General features: G+C 36.8%; 1 protein-coding gene across 2 annotated transcripts in view; it reads right to left on the bottom strand.

Moving 5' to 3' along the window:
• AASS (aminoadipate-semialdehyde synthase) overlaps positions 1–24,900 on the bottom strand; it is a 55,961-nt gene that overhangs the window by 13,755 nt on the left and 17,306 nt on the right. For both annotated transcript variants that reach the window (XR_005838522.1, XM_008705815.2), the window contains exons 7-18: positions 24,167–24,245; positions 23,912–24,039; positions 22,376–22,524; positions 20,833–20,955; positions 20,336–20,447; positions 8,806–8,865; positions 8,586–8,653; positions 6,047–6,168; positions 5,732–5,858; positions 2,021–2,131; positions 1,820–1,928; positions 61–201 (exon numbers count right to left, since the gene is read on the bottom strand). Coding sequence is in view for 1 of the 2 variants with exons in the window: in XM_008705815.2 (XP_008704037.1) it covers positions 61–201; positions 1,820–1,928; positions 2,021–2,131; positions 5,732–5,858; positions 6,047–6,168; positions 8,586–8,653; positions 8,806–8,865; positions 20,336–20,447; positions 20,833–20,955; positions 22,376–22,524; positions 23,912–24,039; positions 24,167–24,245 (1,329 nt within the window). In the remaining variant the exon portion in view is untranslated. The remainder of the gene's footprint in view (positions 1–60; positions 202–1,819; positions 1,929–2,020; positions 2,132–5,731; positions 5,859–6,046; positions 6,169–8,585; positions 8,654–8,805; positions 8,866–20,335; positions 20,448–20,832; positions 20,956–22,375; positions 22,525–23,911; positions 24,040–24,166; positions 24,246–24,900) is intronic.

Genomic DNA, 24,900 nt, shown 5'->3' with positions numbered 1-24,900 from the left:
GACTTTCTGAGACAGTCATTGCAGGTTTGTATCTCTAAAGCTTTGCTGATAATCCTTCACCTTTCCACTGAGCAGGTAGGTGGCGGGCTGCATTATGTTCATCAAAACTCCCACTGGACTCCAGCTAAATTTGTATCTCAAAGGATTGTCTGAATGTTCAGGGGCTGGAAGCCCACCACAGTAGGAAATGTAAGATTCAATCTGTAAAATAAGGGATGAAAGACAATGACAGAAATGAGGTAAATGAGGTAAACTTGCTTTTTTTTCTTAAACTTACAAAGGCTTTCAAAAGCCTTCCTTAAAGCCTTTAAGCCTTCCTTAAAGCCAAACACCATTTGATTATATATATGTATATGTATACACACACACACACACACACACACACACACACACACACATTTTTAAAATCAACTGGAGATCGTGACTAATACTGTCCTAGTTAAAAATCCAACTATTAATTCTGCTTGGTCAGTTCCTCCTAACTTTTGTGTTCAAATGATATATTTGATTATACATTTTGTAATACATAAGTATAAATCATTTGTATTAATATCAAATTAATACATAATTAATCTTTATATAAAATATAATTCTAATTGATTCTATATCTGATTATATCCATGTTACATATATATAACCTAAAGCATTTAATCTGACTCATCACATTTTCATATCCAATAGTTCCTTCTCAAGTGTAAAGATACTTTATATACCAAAAGACTGACAATATTCCAAAGAATTTTTCCCACTTTTAAAAGTCAAACCTTTCACCAGTCTATCCCACTGAAAGGTTTGACTTTTAAAAGTGGGAAAAATTCTTTGGAATATTGTCAGTCTTTTGGTATAAACTGGTGATGGGTAGTAAGCAGGGCACATATTGCATGGTGCACTGGGTGTTATATGCAACTAATGAATCATCGAACCTTGCATCAGAAACCAGGGATATACTGTATGGTGACTAACATAATGTAATAAAAAAACATTAAAAAAAATAAAAGTCAAACCTTTATCCATTCATGGATGAAGATGTGGTATATATTATACAATGGAATACCACTCACCCATCGGAAAAAAATGAAATCTTGCCATTTGCAACGATGTGGATGGAATTAGAGGGTATTATGCTAAGCAAAATAAGTCAGAGAAAGACAGTTACCATATGATCTCACTCATATGGGGAATTTAAGAAACAAAACAGAAGATCATAGGAGAAGGGAGGGAAAAATAAAACAAGACAAAAGCAGAGAGGGAGATAAATCATAGGAGACTCTTAACTATAGGGTTAAGAGTTTGCTGGAGGGGGGTGGGAGGATGGGGTAACTGGGTGATGGACATTAAGGAGGACATGTGATGCAATGAGCACTGGGTATTATATAAAACTGATGAATCACTGAACTCTACCTCTGAAACTAATACACTATATGTTAATTAATTGAATTTAAATATTAAAAATAATTAAAAATAATAAAAAAGAAATCAAGTTGGAAAAAAATAAAAATGTTCTTAAGGCTACTTTTTAAAAAATTAAAAAATTAAAGTCAAACCTTACTATCTCCAAAAGCAGTCTAAAACCTTTCATTAAAACAAAACATTACAGTAGCATCTATTTCTCTAAAAATCTATTGTTAAACCTTGGACATTGTTTTACCATACAGATATTTCTGTGGTTAAAGGATTTTACTAGAAATTTCTAGTCAGCATATGAGTTAGAATATAGCAGCTTTGTTAATCAAAATTATAAAAAGATTATTTCTGTACGCCAAAATCTGGGCCTTTCAATATTTTCCTAAATGGACCTTTGGGTGTAAATTGAGCTCACCGTGGCTCCCACTTCCTTGGCTTTATCTATGGTTTCCATTGCCAACATATGATCAAGACCAGGGTCCAATCCCAGTTCACCAATGACTGTGATGCCAGCATCTTCCACACTACAACAGGTGGGAAGGGGAGGAAGAAAAAGTTGGATACAAAATAAAAATAATGCCATGGGGCTACTTTGTTGAAAATGACTGAAACTTACCTCTTTTCTAATTCTTTTAGCGCAGGTGTGATGTAGCTTGCAGTGATCATGTTAACTTTGCTCGTGATGCATGCCTTAGCCACAAGAGGATGCAATGCATAAGGCAACAAGCTTAAAAACAGAGAGAAACTAATCAGAAACTTTCCCAATCCTACCTTCCAATATACCTTGAACTGCACTAAAGCTAAGACATCACTCTGATTAAATTATTCTCTTCAAGGTGACCGATGACTCTTTGAGAACTACAGAATAAATTCATCCTGTTATCACATTTAAAACCCTCCACAATTTGACCCTCATCTAATCTTTCCATTACTCTCCCTCTATCTCCTTCATAAACCACATATGGGAACCAAAGAAGTTATTCTAATTCTCCACTCAGAGCCTGTACTTTTCCAGCTCTGGAACTTTACTCTCACTGTACCTTCTACTTGGAATATTATGTCCACCCACTCACTCCCATCCAGGCCATACCCTACTTAAAGAAATGTCTGAAAAAGCATCTCCTCCAAGAAGCTCTCCCAGATTCCCCCAAAGCCAGATCATCTTCTTCTGCATTCATTCAGCTACTTCTTTGCAACATTTAATGAGATTTATTCCATTCATCCTTACATTTCTGTGACTGTCTGTCTTGGCTGCCCTACTAAAAGATAAGGTTCTTTTTCTTTTTCTTCCATATTTCCCAAATGGCTATCAGGTTGGGTTAAACTAAGTCAAAGTGCCCCAGATGTTACATTACGGAGTAGAATCTAAGAAGGTCCAAAGGAGGAAATAAGCTTTAATGGTACTGATTGGTGTAAAAGCTATCAAAATGGTTAGAAATCTATATGCTAAGCAAAAAATGAAACTGTGTTCAAAACTCAACTTCAACTGGGTTTTCTAAAAATCTGGCTTTGGTGTTTTACTTTGGCACTAGGACTACACAATCACAAAAAATGAATTTCCATAAATGTTAATATAAATGAATATATTCATATTCTAGCCAAGGAATAATAAAACATCCTGTCAATTGCATAACAATATTCAAGTTCTACTAGCTTCTTGACTATCTGGTGAAGCAGTCTACATAGTACAATGAAAATATAAATACAAACTTATAAACATGATCAAACTATTTCACTGTATTTGTCAGATTCATCCAGCAAACTTCAGATTTTCTCTATTTTATATAAAACAAAACAATAAAACTACCTTTGAGATACTTATGCCTCCTCAGGTTCATAGAGTATTGCTACTTAGATTTATTATCATGTGGAATAAAATTGTGTTCACATTTTGCCAGTATCAATATGAAAACTCTCCATCTCTGTTTTTTGACTTTTTTAATCAAAAAGAATTATTACCAAACATGGTAACCCCTTAAAAGGCAATGAACAAAATACAAGCAAAACTCTTTGTTGGGAAAGTATTAATAGAAAACGTACAATGACATCATCTTAAAGATGAAGTAGAGGTTTTTTTGGTCACATTCCTCACATTAAAATCTTTCTTGATAAAAATTTTGTTAAGATCTAATAACATTTTTAAACTCTGGCACAATCTGCCCCAACCAAATAATATGCTAAGAACTAGAATGCCAGGGGCGCCTGGGTGGCACAGCGGTTAAGTGTCTGCCTTCGGCTCAGGGCGTGATCCCGGCGTTATGGGATCGAGCCCCACATCAGGCTCCTCCGCTATGAGCCTGCTTCTTCCTCTCCCACTCCCCCTGCTTGTGTTCCCTCTCTCGCTGGCTGTCTCTATCTCTGTCGAATAAATAAATCAAATCTTTAAAAAAAAAAAAAAAAAAGAACTAGAATGCCAGAACTGTGATTAGTGGTGCCTATTTTACACAAAAGGATTAGCATTCATGACTCATTGCATATGTAATATACTACCTACTGAAGGGACATAACTCTTGAATTAGTTGAGTTGACTCCAACCCAATTAATCCAAATAATTAGAAATGCCACTTGTTAAAACATACACAAAATACAAATGGAATTTTCAAAGTAACTTATCAAACTCAATCACTACTTCACATTAAATCATTAAGAACTAGAACTGCCAAATTCAAACCATGAGGATTTGACATATTATTATAAATTTTTTTTGTGAAACATATTCTTGATTTTATTTTGGTAGACACTGTTATTGTGTTTTTGTCAAAACATTCTTTCTCCAACCTAAAAAATAAAAAATTCTTTAAAGAACGCTACAGGATAACAGTGTTTAACAACATTACCACTATTCAGCATGGAAACTCAACGAACTGAGAAAAATTAAATATAAAACAGATTTTGTTAATGTTAAATTTTATTGGAGGCCATCAGTTTGCTAAATTTTAAAATATACATATATTAATAGATTATTATCTTGTCATATTTTGCTTCAGACTTAGTTCCAAATGTGTCTTATACTGTTTTCTTTTTTTATGAAAAAAAAAAAAAAAACCAACCAATGTTTTATTTAGGTATCTATGTGTGGTGAAACAAATTCTCTTTGTTTTATTCAGAAGCCTACAACATTCCATTATGAATCATTATCATACTGCAGACAGACAAGGTCTATGGGTCATTGGGAAATTTTTGCTGAATAAAAATTATTGCACATTAAATTTATATAAATAGAATATCATTTTAAGTGTGAAAAGTCAGCCTATAATTTAAATACTTCAAGAGATAATGCCCAAGTTCCCCCACAGGATTACCTTTCCTTTTGTATGTTTTCGAAACCCATTTTGTTTTTTGTTATTTTAAAGTAGGACATCACAGAATTTCCTCCAAAGATACCATTTTAATCTGACCTAACTATGAAAGTCGCCTAATCATGGATGAGCAGGTAGCTTTCTTCCTTCCACCTTGGAAAAATTATATTCTAAGAATAAATGACTATTTTCATCACTGCGGTATTTTAAACCCCAGTTTAATTACAGAGTGATCCACATGTGGCTCTGTACCTGGAAGTCAGATCTGCATTTTTATCAGTAGCAAACACTAGTTCAAATCTGTCCCTCCGATACGACTAAAAATGGTCATAAGGCTAAGAATCTACTCATTTTCGCTTAAGCTTTTTAAGTCCACAAGATAAAATAGCCACCAAAACATATGAAACATAACTACTTCTGACGCAGCAATTCCACTTCTAGATAGATATCCAACAGAAATGTGTATATATGGGAACCAAAATACTAAATACTAAAATGTTCATAGCCACACAATTCATAATAGCCAAATTCCAGAAACAGTCTAAACATCCATCAACAGTCAAATGGATAATAGGGGTATATTCACACAATGCAATGTTACAGAGCAATGAGAATGAATAAACCATAATTACAGGCAACAACACAAACAGCTCTCACAATCGTTGTGTTGCAGAAAGAAGGCAGACACAAATGAGGACATTCTGAGTGGTTCCAAGTGTACAGAGTTGAAACTAGCAAGAATTAATGCATACATGAGAGGCCAGGATAGGGCTTACCCTTGAGAGATAGGGCTAATAATGGAAACAGACACATGGAGGGCTTCCAGGGTACTATTAATCTGTTTCTGGATGTGGATGATGGTTATGAAGTGTGTTCGCCGTGAAAATTCACTGAACCATATACACTTATGATTTGGGTACATTTCTGGGTGCACACTTCAACTGCAAATTCACTTAGGAGAAAGAAAATAAGGAAAGAGGCAAAACAACAACAAAAGATATGACAATCACCTCTTCCGAGATACTAACCTGATGACAAGATCTTGTTTCGCCACCAAGGAGCTCAACTTCTCTTCTTGTTTACTAATGTCCATGCTAACAGGATTAATATTATATTTCTTGCCTAACTGTTCAATTTGGTTCTTCATGTCAGAGCCTATTTCAAGAATACAAAAATCCAATTTTTAGATTACCCTTCACTAGTCAGAGAGTAAAACACACTTTAACATCTCCAAAAATAATTTCTCAGAGTTTAGAAACAAGATAGTCATCTAAAATTCACAGAATAAGCATGCTTTGAAATCAGTTTTCCTTCTTCTTCTTTAAAAATTAGGGCTTATTTACCTACTGTTATTTCTATCTTATTATCTCTTGACAGATATTCCAACACAGGTTCAGATACATAACCAGATCCAAGAACCAAGACTTTTTTTTTGGTGCCCATTGAAAGTGACTGAGCAAGTTCCCTATAAACAAAAGAGAGGAAGGGGAGAAAAATTAAAGAACAAAAACATATTTAAATAACAAAATCCTGCTGTCCCCCACACAAACCGAACTTTATACTATGAAGTAACATTTCTTATAATAAGAACCTCAACAGGAATTCCCTTAGACCAACACTTTCCATTAATTATTTTAGATTTTGTGCGATGAATAACAGACCCTGACTTCTCTGCGGTGTATGTCCATACTTTCATGCTTTCCCAACCGCCGGTGAGGTGCAGATGCTGACCATCACCTGGCTGACTCACAACTGAGTAACTTGGTTCCACACTTTATCCTTCCAGAGGACGTGATTCAAAATCACGCCAGGGGCTATACATCAGAAATCTTACCCCTCACAACAATCTGAGGAGACAACAATCTGAGAAGGAGATTATTATTAGCCATATTAGGCACTGTTTTGTCATTTATCATTAGGGTCACTGGAAAACAATTAAAACCATACTTTGGAAATCACAAATGCCATGGATTAAATATAAAAACCTAAGATGAATTACTAGGCAGGATTTTAATGCTTGAACAGTTTATTCTGTTGGAATTTGTCCCTTCCTAACAGATTAATTCTCTGTCTTTCCTACAAACTTTGACCTCCAAGACTGTGACTGTCTTGTTCATCTTTACAAACCCATTTAATGCTCAATAATTTCTGTCTTAAATATGAAAGCTACTAATTAAAACTCTTTAGAATCAAATTCATAGATACATCAGTGTAAGACCATGGGAATGACTTGGTGCCAAGGACATAAAAGGAAGGCTCTGTTACTGGAATCTCTTAGGCCAGGATGTCTCTCAAACCTTAACCTGTCCATTAATTCTCAGTGAATAAAAATAAATTTAAATACAAAAATGTCCCTTCCCCTCTTCACCCCCAACACTCATATTACTAATGAGGTGAGTCTCCTTTAACCTTCATCCCCATCCATTTCGCCCCCCAGAAAAGAACACAATTATTTGGTTAATGTACACCCTTTCTAACAATACTTTCTATACTTTAAGTAATTAAATTATATAATTTTGATGTCCAAAAATACGATGTTCAAAATAGATTTTTAAAAACTCGCTCCTAGATTTTAATACTGTCCTTTAATACAGCTACCTCAAACACTCGAAGTTAACAATCACTATGTTAAGTGAAGAAGAGAATATTCGAATGAGGCAGATATTTAAGATAACTTATATTTCCTTTCAAAATACAATCTTCATTATCAGTCTCTTGACAGAAATTCCACTAGGAAGGGGGGTAGGAAGTCCTAGTAGATTTGCTGCTATAAGAAATATGGTGTGTAAAAGTGAAAACATCATCGTGACCAGTCATGCTAGACATGTTATTAGGATTAGTAATATAGAGATCATCAGATGATAAGAATAAAAAGATACAGAGAGTTATGAAAGACAAACATATATGAAGTTTACCCCGTAAGAAACTCTCCTACAGGACTATAGTGTTAGGCAGTTTAAAAACAAAAAAACAAAAACAAATCTCTCTTGGTATCTTATTCCAGAATATTTCATTGACACATCAAAAGTAACTATAAGAAAACTAACACAGATGGACAAGCACAGCAGTAGTACACTTGATCCAAGCTGATCTCTTTATTTACTTCTTACAGATAGAAGAACTGAGAAAGAAGATAAGGCAGTTTGTTCGCTTCTTTTTAATTTTCCCACCCTGGTCTCTCCTGAGAATTCAGTGCATGGGTTATTTTGTTAAATGTGAATAGACCAGTGGAGCAGATATAAACACAAATCAAGTGCAATCAGCTGAAGAGGACCAGAACATTCCAAAGAAATGTCAATGTTTTCAAACTTCGAGTAGTAAAATCAATTAAGGAAACAAGGGCCTTAGCTAAGTATCTTTCTAAGAGAACTATTCTCTTGGGTACATTTACCACATTACTGTTTGGCACCTTCCTCCTAAGAAGAATTCCCAGGGAAAACTGACCTCTCAACGTTTTCTTTCTTCACTACTTCTCTTAATTTCTAAATAAGAGCCCACTTCCCTAAACATTATACTCAACAAAATAGAGTCCAAACCCTCAACTAAAAATCAGACTGAAAGTACCAGAGAAAGGGTTAGTGTGCTTATTTTCTTTGACAAAATAGCTGAGACACATCAATATGCAAAAAGCTAGAGACAGACAAGGGGCTACCCAAAGGACAACTTTTTAGACTTCTGCTTGCTTACATACAAGTCTACACAGGAGATTAGAAAGCCAAAATGATGTTCAGAGGAAAATAATTCCCACTGGTTTCAGCCAGTCACATAGTTTGGACTTCCTACATTTACAGACATTTTCAAAATTGTATAAACCTAGTATCATGAACTCACAAAGAAGCATTTAAAAATACTCAACAAAACCAAGACAAAAATAACGCTTACCTGTTCTCTCGGAGTTTCTGGATATATTTATACTTATCAGTCAATACACCATTGGACGTAATCACTGCCTAAATGTGTATGACACGAGACATTTTAGTGTCCATGTATTAGACCCACAAACATGGGCTCATGTAACAAAGATGGAGAGAGAAAGGGAAAGGGAGAGAGGACGATAGTGGAAAAAACACACCCATGGAAAAAAACTATTTTCATAACTTACGTCTCGCACCACAGGAGAAAAATTCTGACTTTCAAGAGGCTGTGTTGCATCTGATAATATCTGAAAGGAAAAGGAGATTGATAAGAGATAAATTATTGCAGAGAAGAATTCCTGGTGTTTGTTTCCATAATAAAATATTAGTCAAAGGAAAAAAAAGAATTTACAAAAGTTTTCTGGAGATCACTGAATATAAATAATTAGTATTAGAAGTCTACAAGCAATGAACGCTAACCCCTAAGAACCTATTTCAGCACAAGTTCTAATTTTAAAACTACAATTTGATTACAATCATCTTTGCTTGTTAAAAACACAAAATAGTTTATCCTTCCCCACCAGTTCAATCTGTCATATTGAACATGCTGGCAAACATCACCACAAACTTTTTACTCACTCTGAGGGCCTGAATTCCATCCCAAAGGTTCACACTGTTCTATCAGGAGAGAGAACGGGCTTTTCAGACAAAAGCCATCAACCCTGCAATAGGGAGTCTACCTCAGGTCCACATTAGATCTATGTATAGGCACATCAGCATTTTGAAAGTGTCAGGAAAAAAGGAGACCTCAAAAAATCATGCAGTCTTCCCATTATCTCACAAGAATGAGTCAGATGGCCAACAACAAAAGCCACATCTCTCAGATTAACATCCCACCATCCTTCTAGTCCTCTTCTTTTCTTCCAAGCTATCCAACTCCTGAACAGACTGCCAAGAGTAAAGGTCATATAAACAATCATTCCCTCCTTATCCTTGTAGGTTCAAGTCTAGACCACTCACCCAGCTGAGAAAGAGCAAAATGTACCTATCAGGTACTGGTGGAGAAATATTTATTTACTGTATTAAAGTAAGTATCAGGGCACCTGGGCGGCACAATCAGTTAAGCGTCCAACTCTTGGTTTTGGCTCAGGTCATGATCTCAGGATTGTGAGATCATGCCCCATGTCGGGCTCTGTGCTCAGCATGTCGTCTGCTTGAGATTCTCTCCCTCTCCCTCTGCCCCTCCCACTCGTGCTGTCTCTCTAAAATAAATAAATCTTTAAAAAAGTAAAATAAATATCAAAACTATTTTCGTATGTCTAAAATATACAACACTTATGCTATCTATTCCTGGGATGTGGGCATTAAAAAAAAAAAGATACATATCTATAAGGCAGGTAGGGCATCTTTGGGGAAGCTCATGGAATTGGCACACCTGGTGTCCCCCACTGCTTCTTTCGCCCAGGCCCCTATGAGTATTCCCTCCTCAACCTGACTCTTCCACCTACCAACCCTGTCTCCCGCCAGGAGCCATTAGTGAATTTGAATTTCACTTGACATACAGCGGGATCACTGAACTCTTGTGTATCCTTTCATTTTCTCTACTGTTTATCCTTAATTCTGCAGCCTTTACTCGGGCCTTTCTGAGATCATGGGAACTACCTTCCACCTCTCTCTTTCCATTTATCTTCAATCTAAAACACAAACCTGATTATTTCTTCTGTGTCTATTTAACATAATCCACTAGCTTTCCAACACCTTCAAGATAAAGTCTCTAGTTCCCTATCTGGCCCCCAAGACTCTCCATACTCTGTCTCTGCCTCTCCAACCTCAATTCTCCCTTTTGTCTCATACCCAAAACTCTAGTCCTACCAACACTGTGAAGCTGCTTATCGGCATTAGCGTTCCCATGCCCCTGTGCTATACCATGTGGGTGCCTCACACACTATTCCTCAACACGGAATTCCCACTCTTCATCCTCCAAGATATAGCTGAAGAACTGCCTCCTCTGTGAAGCCTTTCTCAAAATCTGTCCCCAAGCAGACTGAAGCTAAGAACTGCACTTGGCGTCGTGCCTGTGCAATAAAATGGTAAATATTCAATAAATATAAAAATGGATATATATGATAATCATATCGATTTTTCTCAAGAAAATGAAATAACTATCTTGAGCTCCCCCAAAGAAAGGCAAACATGAAAGACAACAAAAGGCTGCTGAATGATTGCATTTAACTGTCTTCCTTGCTGGAATTCAACCATGACAAAAGTGCAAGCACAAGCGTCCTCAAGCATACAGCGTGCCTTGTCACTTTCACATATACCACCTTTGAGAGCTCATCACTCTTCCCTAAATTAATTTCAAGCTATTTATCCTGGTGTCAAGACCCTTTCCAGTATGGAACCAACATGCTTCCCTTTACTGTATCAGACTTGACGGCTCACAAAAACCCTCTGTAAAATTAACTCCCACCTTTGCTCTCCTGTCTCCATTAGATAGTATGCTTCCCGTTCCCATGCAAAGGAACAGATCCTATACATCTATCAAGAGCCAGCTCAAATGTCACCTCTTTCATAAAACCTTTCCAGACTTTACCCAACAAGACAGAGCCTCTCCCTCCACAACTTCCTTAGCATTTTCCTAATGGCTGTCATATTCTGCCTTATGGCAGGATTGCACAATTGTCTCATCCACCTCCTGGACCTTATGCTTCTATAGATAAGAAGGTGTGTTTTAATTTTCTTCATCCATATGTGTGCCTTTTCCCAGCAGACAAAAAATATGTAATTAATTCAAGTGAAACAAACTTCTCTATTGGTTCAGAATGATAGCGTTTAATGCCATAGGGTCTGAACCTTATGTCAAAAAGGAAAATCTAGGGGTAAAAGACCGTGCATATACTTTTTTTTAAAAGATTGCATTTATTTATTTGAGAGAGAGAGCAGGGGGAGGGGTGGGGGGAGAGAGTGACAAGCAGAGCCCCATGCAGGGCTTGATCGCACGATCCTGAGATCATGACCTGAGCCAAAACCAAGAGTCAGATGCTTAACTGACTGAGCCACCCAGGCACCCCAACAGTACATATACTTTAAATATAGTTCCGATACAGTTATCAGAAGAGAACACAGACAATATACTTAATTTTTTTAGTGGTATGCAGATACACACATATCAAGACTACAATCTAAAGCCATAAATTTTCACAAATGTCCAGTGCTTTAAAGACAGTGCTGAGATAGATGCCCCCAAGACAATCCCACCACACTGTTCAGAAGATTACCATAACGTATAAAAGGAAAAATGTGTGACAATTTAGAGACACCAGTTTAGTCATCAGACATCTGAGCAGTATCACCTGCTTCAGTCTGACCAAAAACCTCCAACGCCTCATTGTCAGGTAATTTTAACATTGTCACATTGCCTAAGAGTCCATTAACTGCTGATTTATGTAAGCAAAAACATACAGCCTTTTTAAATGTACATTTTCTTTCCAGCAATGGTGAATGAGATCTTTTCAAACCAATCTTCCCATTGAGTAAAACCAGATAAAACATGAAAAACCTCAGTTTTTAGCTTCAAGACTTTTTTGCCTGGGGAAGACAATGGAATAGGAGGACCGTAAGCTCACTTCTTCCCACAGACACAACTAGATAACAGTCACATCAGTTTAAATAACCCAGAAAATGACTTGAAGACTGGCAGAATAAACTCTTCACAGCTAAATGAAGAGAAGAGGCCACACTGAAGAGGGTAGGAAGGGCTGAGATGCAGGGATCCGCAGGACTTTCCAAAGGAGGGAGGGACAAAACAGGCACAGGGAGGAGAGAGAAACAGACTCTCACACCACCCAACCCACGTAGGAAACATGAATCCCCATAATATTTGGTTTTGAAAAACAGAAGGGCTGAATTTCACAGGTTTTTACAAGCACCAGTACTTAAAACCTGGAACTTTAAAAATCTGCAGGCTTGGCTCTGGGAGAGCCAGGAGAGCAAAATGAAACCGAGTCCCTACCCTTAAAGAGACAGCACAAGAAAAAGCCCCAGTGCATAGAAGCAGCAGTTTGAAAAATGCCTGAGGTATATGGGAGGAAGATTTGTTTACTAATCTCAGAGGGTGTACGGGGGTTGGGGGGCAGGATCCAAGAGAAGGATTCCTTCTCTGGGAATAAAGGAGCTGCTCTGTGCTATTTCCCTGCCCCACCCCACCCCCAGCCTAAATACATGCCACCAGCTGAAAGCAGCATAGCACCTACACTCCTACCTAACTTGATAACAGTGTGCCCTACCCTACAGGTGTTCCCCTGTAGACACACCCCCTTAAGCCAGGCCTCAGCTCAATGTCTCCTCCCACGGAAGAACTGTGCAAGCCTTGCTAACACCACGCATCTGATACCACAGGCTTCTGCAGATTAAGACCCTCCAATACACTCTTGGTCTGAGCCCATCCAAAGCAGTGCCACAAGCCTGGCATATGCAAGCAGCCCTGATGGACCAGCATCACTCCAGAGTGATGCCTGCCCCAGGGAGAGGGAAAGAGAGTCACACACACCAGTCAGACTGAACCCCAGCAGTGGGCTGGGGACATATGGTGGATCTGACAGCAGGTCCCACCCACCCACAAAAGCTTTTCAGAAGACAAAACAGGGAAAGCAAACTGCACCTCAGTGCTACTGCATCTATGGCAAATGCCAGGTCTGACACAACTCAAGCCCAAGCAGCCCCAGACCAATCTACTAACATCACAGGGACCAAACCCTGCCCACAATAGGCAAAGAGGGCCACTGCAGATGAGGACTGAAGAAAAAAGTGGCTCAGCCACAACAGCAGAATGCACACAGCACACATAGGAGACATCCCTGAAGCACCAGTTCTGGTGAAGAGGGAACCCTGCACTACAGAGCACCACAGAACCTCTTCTTCATAAGGCCACTACTTCCAAGAGCAGGAGATGTAGCTGACTTTTCTAACACATAGAAACAGGAACAAAGAGTTAGACAAAATGAGGAGACAGAGGAATATGTTCCAGATGAAAGAACAGGACAAAATCACAGCAAGATACCTAAGTGAAATGGAGATAAGTAAAATGCTCTTGAGGAAAGAGTGGAGGGCCTCTGTGAGACCCTTAGCAAAGAGACAGAAAACATAAAAAAGAACCAGTCAGAAATGAAGAACTCAATAATTGAAATTAAAAATACACGAGATGGAATAAATAGTGGGCTAGAGAAAGCAGAAGAAAAGATCAGGGACCTGGAGGACAGAGTAATGGAAAACAATCAATCTGAACAGGTGAGAGAAAAAATAACAATACAAAATGAAAATAGACTTAGGGAACTCAGCTACACAATCAAGTATAATACATTTACATTATAGGGATCCCAGAAGGAGAAGAAAGAGAAAAGGGGGCAGAAAATTTATTTGAAGAATAGCTGAAAACTTCTTTAATTTGGGGAAGGAAACTGAAATCCAGATCCAAGAGGCACAGAGAGCCCCCAACAAAATTGACCCAAGGAGATCCACACAAAACCACATAATAAATAAAATGGCAAAAAGTAGTGAAGCAGCAAGAAAAAGAAAACAGTTACATACAAGGGTAACCCCATAAAGCTATTGGTGGATTTTTCACCAGAAGTTTAGCAGGCCAGAAGAGAATGGCATGATATAGTCAGAGTGCTGAAAGAAAAAACCGTGCAGCCAAGAATTCTCTATCCAGCAAGGCTATAATTCAGAATGGAAGGAGAAATAAAGTTTCCCAGACAAACTAAAGGTAAAGGAATTCATAACCACTAAACCAGCCATAACCACTAAACCAGGAAATGTTAAAGGAGACTCTCTGAGCAGTAAGAGTAAGAAAAATAGGAAGTACAAAAGCAGTGAAATTAAGTATATCTATAAAAATCAGTCAAGGGACTCACAAAATAAAAGGATGTAAAGTATGACACCATACACCTAAAATGTGGGAGGGAACGGAGTAAAGAATGGGTTCAAACTTGAGCAGCCATCATCTTAATACAGACCACTATATGCAGATGTTATATACAAACTGAATAGGAACCACAAATCAAAAATCAGTAATAGATATGCAAAAAAAAAAAAAAAAAAAGAGAAAGGATCCAAGATCATCACTAAAAAAAGTCAACTAACCATGAAAGACAAGAGCAAGAAAAGAAAGAAAAAGAGAAAATCCATAAAAACAGCCATAAAACAAGTAAGAAAATGTCAATAAATGCATACCTGTCAATAATACTTTGAATTTAAATGGACTACCTGCTCCAATCAAAAGATATAGGGTGACAGAATGGATAAAAAGACCCATCTATATGCCACCTACAAGAGACTCATTTTAGACCTAAAGACGCATGCAGATTGAAAGTGAAGAAATGGAGAAGAATTTATCACGCAAATAGATGTGAAAATAAAGCCAGGGTAACAATACGTATATCGGGCAACATAGACTTTAATACAAAGACTGTAACAAGACACAAAGAAATATATGTATATGTACATATATACATATATACACACACACTAATATTAGGATATATATATTAGTATAAAGAATAATATATATATTATATACTAGAATAGTATATGTATATACTAGAAAATAAAACAATATTCATGCACCCAACATGGGAATACCCAAATACATAGAGCAGTTAATAACAAACACAAAGGAAATAACTGATAGTAATACAATAATAGTAGGGGACTTCAATATCCCAATTACATCAATGGGTAGATCATCCAAACAGAAAATCAACAAGGAAACAGTGTCTTTGAATGACACATTGGACCAGATGGATCTAACAGATATATTCAGAACATTCCATCCTAAAACAACAGAATACACATTCTTTTCAAGTGCACATGGAACATTCTCCAGAACAGATCACATATTAGGCCACAAGACAAGTCTCAATAAATTCAAAAAGACTGAAGTCATACTATGCATCTTTTCTGACCACAACACTATGAAACTAGAAATCAACCACAAGAAAACATCTAGAAAGACCATAAACACATGGAGATTAAATAACGAGCTACTAAACAATGAATGGTGCAACCAAGAAATCAAAGAGAAAATTTAAAAATACATGGAGACAAATGAAAATGCAACACAATGGTCCAAAATTTTTGGGATGCAACAAAAGCTGTTCTAAAAGGGGAGTATATAGCAATACAGGCCTACTTCAAGAAGCAAAAAAATCTCAAATAAACATATAAAGGAGCTAAAAAAAGAAAAAAAAAAAGACCCAAAACCAGTAGAAGGAAGGAAAAATAAATATCAGAGCAGAAATAAACAAAATAAAAACTAAAAAAGAACAAACAAATTTAAAAAACCCAATAAAACAGAGCAATGAAACCAGGAGCTGATTCTTTGAAAACATCAACAAAATTAACAAACCTTTAACCAGACTCATCCAGAAAGAGAGAGAGAGAATGAGAGAGGACGCAAACAAAATCAGAAACAAAGTAGGAGAAATAACAACCAACACCACAAAAATACAAACAATTATAAGAGAATACGATGAAAAATTATATGCCAACAAATTGGACAACATAGAAGAAATGAATAAATTTCTAGAAACATATAACTTCTCAATATTGAATCAGGAAGCAACAGAAAATTTGAACAGACCAATTACCAGCAATGAAATTGAATAAGTAATAAAAAAACTCCCAACGAACTAAAGTCCAGGACAAGATAGCGTCACAGGTGAATTTTACCAAACACTTAAAGAAGAGTTAATATCTACTCTTCTCAAACTATTCCAAAAAAATAAAAGAAGGATAGCTTCTAAATTGATCCTATGAGGCCAGCATTACCCTGATACCAAAGCCAGATAAAGACACTACGAAAAAAGAAAACTATAGGTCAATACCTCTAATGAAAATAGATGCAAAAATCCTCAACAAAATATTAGCAAACCAAATCCAACAATATATTTAAAAAATCGTTCACCACAATCAAGTGAGATTTATTGCTGGAATGCAAGCTTGGTTCAATATTCGCAACATCACATCAACAAGGGAAAAGATAAAACCACACGATCATTTCGACGGATGGAAAAAGCATATGACAAAGTATGAAATCCATTCATGATAAAAACCCTCAATAAAATAGGTTTAGAGAGAACATAACAAAGGTCCTATATGAAAACCAACAGCTAAAATCGTACTTAATGAGGAGAAATGAGAGCTTTTCCCTAAGGTTGGGAACAAGACAAAGATGTCCACCTTCTCCATTTTTATTCAACATAGTACTGGAAACCCTAGCCACAGCAATCAAACAAGAAAAAGGGTTAAAAGACATCTAACTTAGTAAGGAAGAAATAAAGCGTTTACTATTTGCAAATGACATCATACTATATATAGAAAACTCTAATGACTGCAGCAAGAAACTACTAGAACTGATAAATGAATTCAGTTAAGGTTGCAGGATACAAAAAAACAATGTACAGAAGTGCACTGCATTTCTATACATTGATAATGAAGCAGCAGAAATAAAGAAAATAATCTCATTTACAATTGCACCAAAAAGAATAAAATATCTAGAAATAAACTTTAATGAGGAGGTGAAAGACCTGTACTGTGAAAACTATAAAACACTGATGAAAGAAACTGAAGATGACACAAACACATGGAAGATATTCCATGCTCATGGATTGGAAGGACAAATACTGTTAAAATGTCCATACTACTCAAAGCAATCTTCAGGTTCAATGCAATCCCTATCAAAATACCAACAGCATTTTTCACAAAAGTAGGACAAACAATACTAAAGTTTATATGGAACCACAAAAGACCCCAAATGGCCAAGCAATGTTTAAAAAGAAAAACAGGGGTGCCTGGGTGGCTCAGTCAGTTAAGTGTCTGCTTCAGCTCAGGTCATGATCACAGGGTCCTAGGATCAAGCCCCACATTGAGCTCCCTGCACAGCGGGGAGTCGGCTTCTCCCTCTGCCTCTCCCCCTGGCTTGTGCTCTCTCTCTCTCTCTCAAATAAATAAAGAAAATCTTTAAAAAAAGAAAGAAAGAAAGAAAGAAAGAAAGAAAGAAAGAAAGAAAGAAAGAAAAAAGGAAAAGAAAAGAAAAACTGGAGGTATGACAACCCCAGATTTCAAGTTATAGTACAAAGCTGTAGTAATCAAAACAGTATGGCCCTGGCACAAAAACAGACACCTATAGCAATAGAACACAACAGAGAGCCCAGAAATAAACCCACAATTTTATAGTCAATTAATCTCTGACAACACAAGAATACACAATGGGGAAAAAAAGTCTCTTCTTCAACAAACCCTGTTGAGAAAACTGAACAGCTACATGAAAAAGAATGAAACTGGACCACTTTCTTTCATCATATACAAAAATTAACTCAAAATGGACTAAGGACCTAAACGTTAAGACACTAAACCTCAAAAATCCCAGAAGACAGCACAGGCAGTAATTTTTCTAACATTGGCCATAGCAACATTTTTCTAGATATGTCTCCTGAGGCAAGAAAACAAAAGCAAAAATAAACTATCAGGACTACATCAAAATGAAAAGCTTCTGCACAGCAAAGGAAACAATCAACAAAACTAAAAGGCAACCTACTGAATGGGAGAAGATATTTGCAAATGACATATCTGATAAAGGGCTAGTATCTAAAATATAGAAAGAACTGATATAACTCAACACCAAAAAAACAAATACTCCAATTAAAAAATGGGACATGGACAGGCATTTCTCCAAAAGAAGACATACAAATAGCCAACAGACACATGAAAAGATGCTTAACATCACTCAACCATCAAGCAAATGCAAATCAAAATGACAATGAAATAGCACCTCATACCTGTCAGACTGGCTAAAATGAAGAACACAAGAAACAACAAGTGTTCGAGAGGATGTGGAGAAAAAAGGAACCCTCTTGTACTGTTGGTAGGAAAGCAAACTGGTACACCTACTATGGAAAACAGTATGAAGGTTCCTCAAAAAATTAAAAATAGAACCACCATATGATCCAGTAATTCCACTACTGGGTACTTACCCAAGGAATACAAAAACACTAATTAGAAACAATATATGCACCCCTATGTTTACTGAAGTATTATTTACAGTAGTCAAATCATGGAAGCATCTCAAGTGTCCATCAATAGATGAATGGATAAAGAAAAGATGCAGTATAAATATATATATATACTCATACACACACACACACTGGAATATTACTCAGTCATAAAAAAAGAATGGAATCTTGTCATTTGCAACAACATGAATGGAGCTAGAGAGTATATAGTGTTAAGCAAAATAAGTCAGAGAAAGACAAATAACATGTGATTTTCCTCATATGTGGAATTAAAGAAACAAAACAAAGGAACAAAGGAAAAAATAGAGAAACCAAAAAACAGACTCTTAACTACAGAGAACAAACAGATGGTTACCAGACGGGAGGTGGGTAGAGGGATGTGTGAAATAGGTGATGGGGATTAAGGGTACACTTTTCACGATGAGCACTGAGTAATGTATAAGATTGCTGAATCACTATACTGTATACCTGAAACTACTATAACACCATATGTTAACTATACTGGAATTAAATTTTTTTTTTTAATTTTACAGTAGATAAGACTTGCTGCACCATAATTCTGGGGAAGAAAGCCCAAAGAGATGAGTCTAGCACTTGGCATGAACTTCCATGGGTGCAGTAGGAATAGAACCCAGAGCAACCACAGCCTCCAGAATGTGAGTAGAAAATGCCAAAATGCCAGGAACAGCAGATTCAGAAAAAGTAAAGCCCAACTTTCATGTGAATTCTGTTCATGTCTCTGGATAACCCCCAAACTGAGTGAGTGTAGGTAAGCAACCCAGGTAAAGATGAAAGAGCTGAACTTTTATTTGAGCTACCCCCCACCTCAGGTGAGACAGTTTTCAATTTAGGTCTAACCAGTGAATTCTCTGCTAAAAAAAAAAAAAAAAAAAAAAATCAATATTTCTCAAGAAAATATAACAATCCAGAATCTCCACAGCTTAACTATTCACATCATCCAGGATACAATCCCAAATTATTCAACTGGTAAAAACCATTTTCAAGGGAAAAGACAATCAATAAAGTTCAACCCCAAACTGACCCAGATTTTTGGAAATATGATGCAAAGACTATACAGTGGATTTTCTAACTCTGTCCATATGATAAAGAACAGTACACTCATAATGTATGAAAAGATAGAAATTCTCAGCACAGAAAGAGAAGAGTATGCTTAAGATAAATACTGAAATAAGAATGCTTATCTTTGCCAATGAAATGGAATTTAGATAACACAGTATTTCAATAGTCAATCACAGGTTACAATATAAAATACATGACCACAACAAAAGCTGTCACTTAATGAAGCATTAGTGACAAACATCCAATAAAATTTTCTGTATATCTGATTTTTCAAATCTGTTCATCACAGCACACAGTAAGAATGTTCTAACGTGAATTGACCTAGACAGCAGGAAGAGCAAAAAAAAAGGAAATCTTATCTCGCATGTCATGAACATTCTTAATAAAATATGCATAATGAGAGATAAATCCAATTGTAATTAATCATGAAGGCAGTTGTAGAATTATATTCCCCATGAGACAAGTAAGCAGAATATATAAGAGAGTGTCTATAAATACTTTTGAGGGAGGGCTGGCATTTCATTTCACAACAGATTTCTTAGGTATAGGAGACCAGAACATTCTTAAGATCCTTCTACAGTTCTATTTAAAGCCACAGAATTGCTGTGGATGCTACCAGTCAGCTTACCATTTCTTCAACATAAGGGTAAAGCATGTCTCCAAAGTATTCTGTAGCTTCAATTGGAAGCTGTGCTGGCAAATTGTCAATGGAACACATCAGAATCCCAGAGCCTTCAACACTAGGAGAAGCAATATGCTTTATTCAGATGTATAAAATGTTATTTGTAAGCTCTAACATTTCCAGGTGTCTACTCCATTATATTTGCTCCATAATAATTTATAATTGTGTACCGAAGTATAAAAGAAAATAAACAAGACTTTTCAAATAAAACTTCCCTTCTTCAGCAACTAGTCCCCATTTAAATGTAATATACATGTATTTAACTGCTTGAATTTGTATATAGTTTTTCTACCAAATTTTTAAATATGGTTGAGCATATCTCTGGATATTTGCATAGCCTTCATAAAAATGTAAACCACTGAATATTTTAAACTAGTATATCAAGGTAAGTAAATGATGCATTACTATCTACCTCTTACCATCTATAGCCTTAGCAAACTCACCTGTCATGAATAATATGCTGGTCTGCATCATACATACAAAAGGGATGTTCTATTGTCGTACATTCAGTCATAAACTCTATAGATCCTCCTGTGTCAGCTGAAATGTCACATATTGCCACAAGTCTGAAAATAACATTGATACTCAGATGAGAGCATGAATCTTCTCAACGAGATTAAAAATGAATAAAAATGAAAGGTACTTGAACAACTTTTAGTGTGGGTGCCAAATATTTCCTGGCTCTTCAGCTCTTTTTCCTACAGTTCACTGTTCAGGACACTGTGTTCTTCTAGGATATAGACAATCTTCCCAATACAAGTTTTAGTCTCCACACACAAAAGTAAGAAGAAAAAGAAGAGGAGGAGGAGGAAGAGAAAGGAAATCAAAGTGGAAAACCTCTTCCCTAGAGAAATCATAAGAAATAGCCTAGTTAAAGTTAACCTATTTAGCCAACACTAAATAACTTATGAAGGGTTGATTACACTACCTCCACCCCGCTTAGTGGCACAAGGTTTATTCTGAGGCGGACTTTGTATGACCGATGACTACAGAACACACAAATACATTGTTCTTCATATATGGTGAGGCCAGTGTATCTCATCGGAAGGTTTGGAATTGTAGGTAACTTTTTGTACAGTGGGGACAGGTCTGTGCTTATCTAGCCACTACATAATTTTACATGTTAGTACAGGGAAATCTCCAGAATTATGAACAGAAATCTCAGCCCGGCTTTTGAAATCCTTTCGGGGTTGACCAAAAATTCCCTGCCCAATCTCCAACTATCACTTGCCTTTATAGACCCTGCACTAGAGCTAGACTGTTACACTCACTGTGTCTTAAATTGTGCTTTGGTGGTTCCTACTTATCAAGCACCAACCCTACCACTTGAAATTCTTTCTCCTCAGTCTTCCCTTTCAAGGCTTTGCTGAGCCCAATGTTCCCACTTTCTTCTAAATTCTTGTGCTATTTATTGCTCCTAGCATTCCCTTGGCATTTACTTCATGCCAGCTACATGCCTGAGGGTAGCAATCATATTTTTCTCTAACCTTCAGCTTAGCAGAGCTCCAGGCAGATGAGGTGTTCACAAATATTTATTGATTAATTATGTAATTCAACATTTAATAATTAGTTGAATACAAATTGTATGTCAGGCAATGTACTACGTACTTGTCACCAAGATAAATAGGACCCCTATCCTTAAGGAGATTAAATTTTAATGGGAGGGAGAAAAATCATAAACATAGGAAAATAAATGATCATGAATTTCAGGGGAAAAAAAGTAACAGACTAGAGAGGGATGGGGATGGGGACAGAGAAGATCCTTCTGAGGAGGTTACCTCTGAGCTTCATGTAGAGTTAAGAGAAGAGAGTTTCAAGAAGCAAGGAAGGTTAACTGTCAAATGCTGCCAAGAGATCAAGTGAGAAAAAACAGACCACTAGTCATTAACAGTTAAGTCCCGTGATATGTGAATCCCCTGTAAATGATACCCTAAGAGTGGGCCCTGCTGCTGAAAACAGCCATCATTACTGAAGTGAAGTCCTTACTTGTGTGGTAATGCAGGGCAGCCTTCCACACCAGCAACAGAGGACTTGCCTGGAACCAAAAGACTCTGGACATCTTGGCGAGTTAGTAGACGAGGGGTGTTTTGTTCCCAGTAGATTCCATTAATGAAACAAGTTGTATAGGGTGCAATCTGTAAAGCAAGTGCCAAGTTCAACAAGATAGGCAATAGCAAATTTCAATGCAGTAGGCTGAAAGAGAGCTATCAGTAAAGTTCATGAGAAATAACTTAACGTTACTTCGAATTGACTTTATGATTTGCCATGTCAGTGGTCATTTCGTGAGATGAAGACGATAAATACCCACCCAGATTTCAGTGTAGAATTACTCCATGAGAAGTATATGAGCATAAATACATTACTATTTCTGTTTTCTAATGTACTACATGGCCAAAAAAAAGGAAAGGACAGAATCAAGTGACCTAGCACTCTATTTCCAGCTCAACCACCAGTAGTGTGAGCTACATCATGCTACCTCAACTTCTCTGGGCTCTATTTTCCTTACCTGCCAGATGGGGATAATATGTACCCCATTCCTCAAAGGAATGCTGTGAAGATTAAATCAGATAACATCTGTAAGCTCCATGGACAAATGTGCTACATACATGCATACATGGTAACTAGGTCATTATAAATTTTAGGATGCATCCAATCACCAATATTTCTGTGATTGGGGAAAAGAGAAGGGATGGAAATTTACTAGGTTTTTAATTTTTCAGTCTGAAACTAGTTTCATCATTTTTGTTTCTCAAGCATTTCAAGCACTCTCAAGCTACAAGTGAAAGTCCTTCTCTACAACATGCTCTACATGCCATAACAGCTATATTTCATACCAGAATCTATAATCTCTGCTATTTAAAATTATCTAAAACATTCCTTTTCATAATAAATGCATGCACTTTTATTTATTTTTTGGTTTGCTGATTTATTTTGAGGAGGACTTGGCAGTGACTCCTACAGAACACATAAATACATTGTTCTTTCTAGAAGATAAGGCCAGGGTGTCCCCATCAGAAGGTTCGGAATTACAGGTAACTTGTTGTACAGTGGGGACAGATCTGTGCTTATGCAGCTGTGCTGTTTCACCCTAGTCCCCTGTAATCAATGTCATGCATTCCAAGACAGCTGGCTGAGGTTCTGACTGCAATTTGTGGCCATAGAACTGATGAAACTAGGTTGAGATGAAACCCATAGACACTGTGCTTTGCCAACAGTATAACTAGTCCAGCATAAACACGGAAAAGAGTACTCCACAGGAAATGGTTTAGAGTTACTGGGCACATGCAGACCTGAAGTAGAAACAGAGACAGTGAAGCAAGGGGCATCGCCACCACAACGACTAAGCAAAGGCCACTCCAAACATCAGTAAAAGCCAACAACTCCTAAGGCCGACCCAAAGGATTCACAAACCAATATGGGGAACTGAAAACCAATGTATATATTTATAACCTCTCTCCTTGAAAACAGCCTGACTATAGTGTATTAGAAGCAACGAACTCAGAAGCTGAATGTGATACTCACATCAGTGTTAAAACGACTTATGTAGTGCTCAGGATATTTGTCATAATCTACAGGATCATACACACCATCTGTTTTCCTGACAAGATGATGATGGCGACTTAACACCGTCCCATACACTTTTCTCAGGTCTTGCAGAGGAGAAAGAAATTAGTAAAGTAGGTGACAAATGATAAAGATTTATGATGATAAAATATTATAACACAGAAACTGTTAAAAACAGTAAAAGATACATACAGTCATCCCCCTCCCCCTTACCTCCATTTTGGGAAACTTCTTTTAATTCATGTGGTTCCACGTATTCACAAGGTAACTCATTGAAGATTTCTTGGGCTCCCTGTAAATAATGCATGAGTAAAAAATCTAAGAATCAATAGGAAAAAAGCCAACACGGTTACCTGCAAAGATTCCAGCTCACATTCCCCACAATTATTAGCTCCTCTTGTCCTGGAGGACGAGGCCTGCAACACAGAAGTACAGGTACGCTTCTTGCACAGCCTACAAACAAGCTTTTATTCCAGTATGAACAGCATTCATTGGAAGGAGCTTTAATTTTTTTTTTTTTTTACTTAAGCTACTCAGAGTAGACACAGGGTGTTTAAAGATGAGAGCACAATAAAATATTTCTATTTACTTTGTGCTCCACTGCAGAATTATTTCAAGTGAGAAAGTGTATTTCCTATGAAAAAAAAAAATCACATGCCTATCTCACAGTATACTACAAATAGTGATGTCCTGTTCATAAAATATTTTTATTGAAATAAGACCAATTTAGAATTACAAGTTTCTCTGGAGGATCACAAATGCCTTCTAAAAAATTCCCCAGAAGGAAGAAAGTATTAATTCTAGTCCTGAATTAAGCTTCCTAAAATTTTATTGGCAAAACTTCAAAATCATTTTTAAAAATTTACATCCTGCGCTCACTTCCAAACTTTTGGACATCTCAGTGAGGAAGGTAAAACAGATCACCCTAAGAACAGACCTTTATGCCA

Source organism: Ursus maritimus, unplaced genomic scaffold (genome assembly GCF_017311325.1).
Source record: "Ursus maritimus isolate PB19 unplaced genomic scaffold, ASM1731132v1 scaffold_3, whole genome shotgun sequence".
NCBI lineage: Eukaryota > Metazoa > Chordata > Mammalia > Carnivora > Ursidae > Ursus > Ursus maritimus.
The sequence above is the reverse complement of the archived record's forward strand: the minus strand, read 5'-3'. Positions and strand labels throughout refer to the sequence as shown.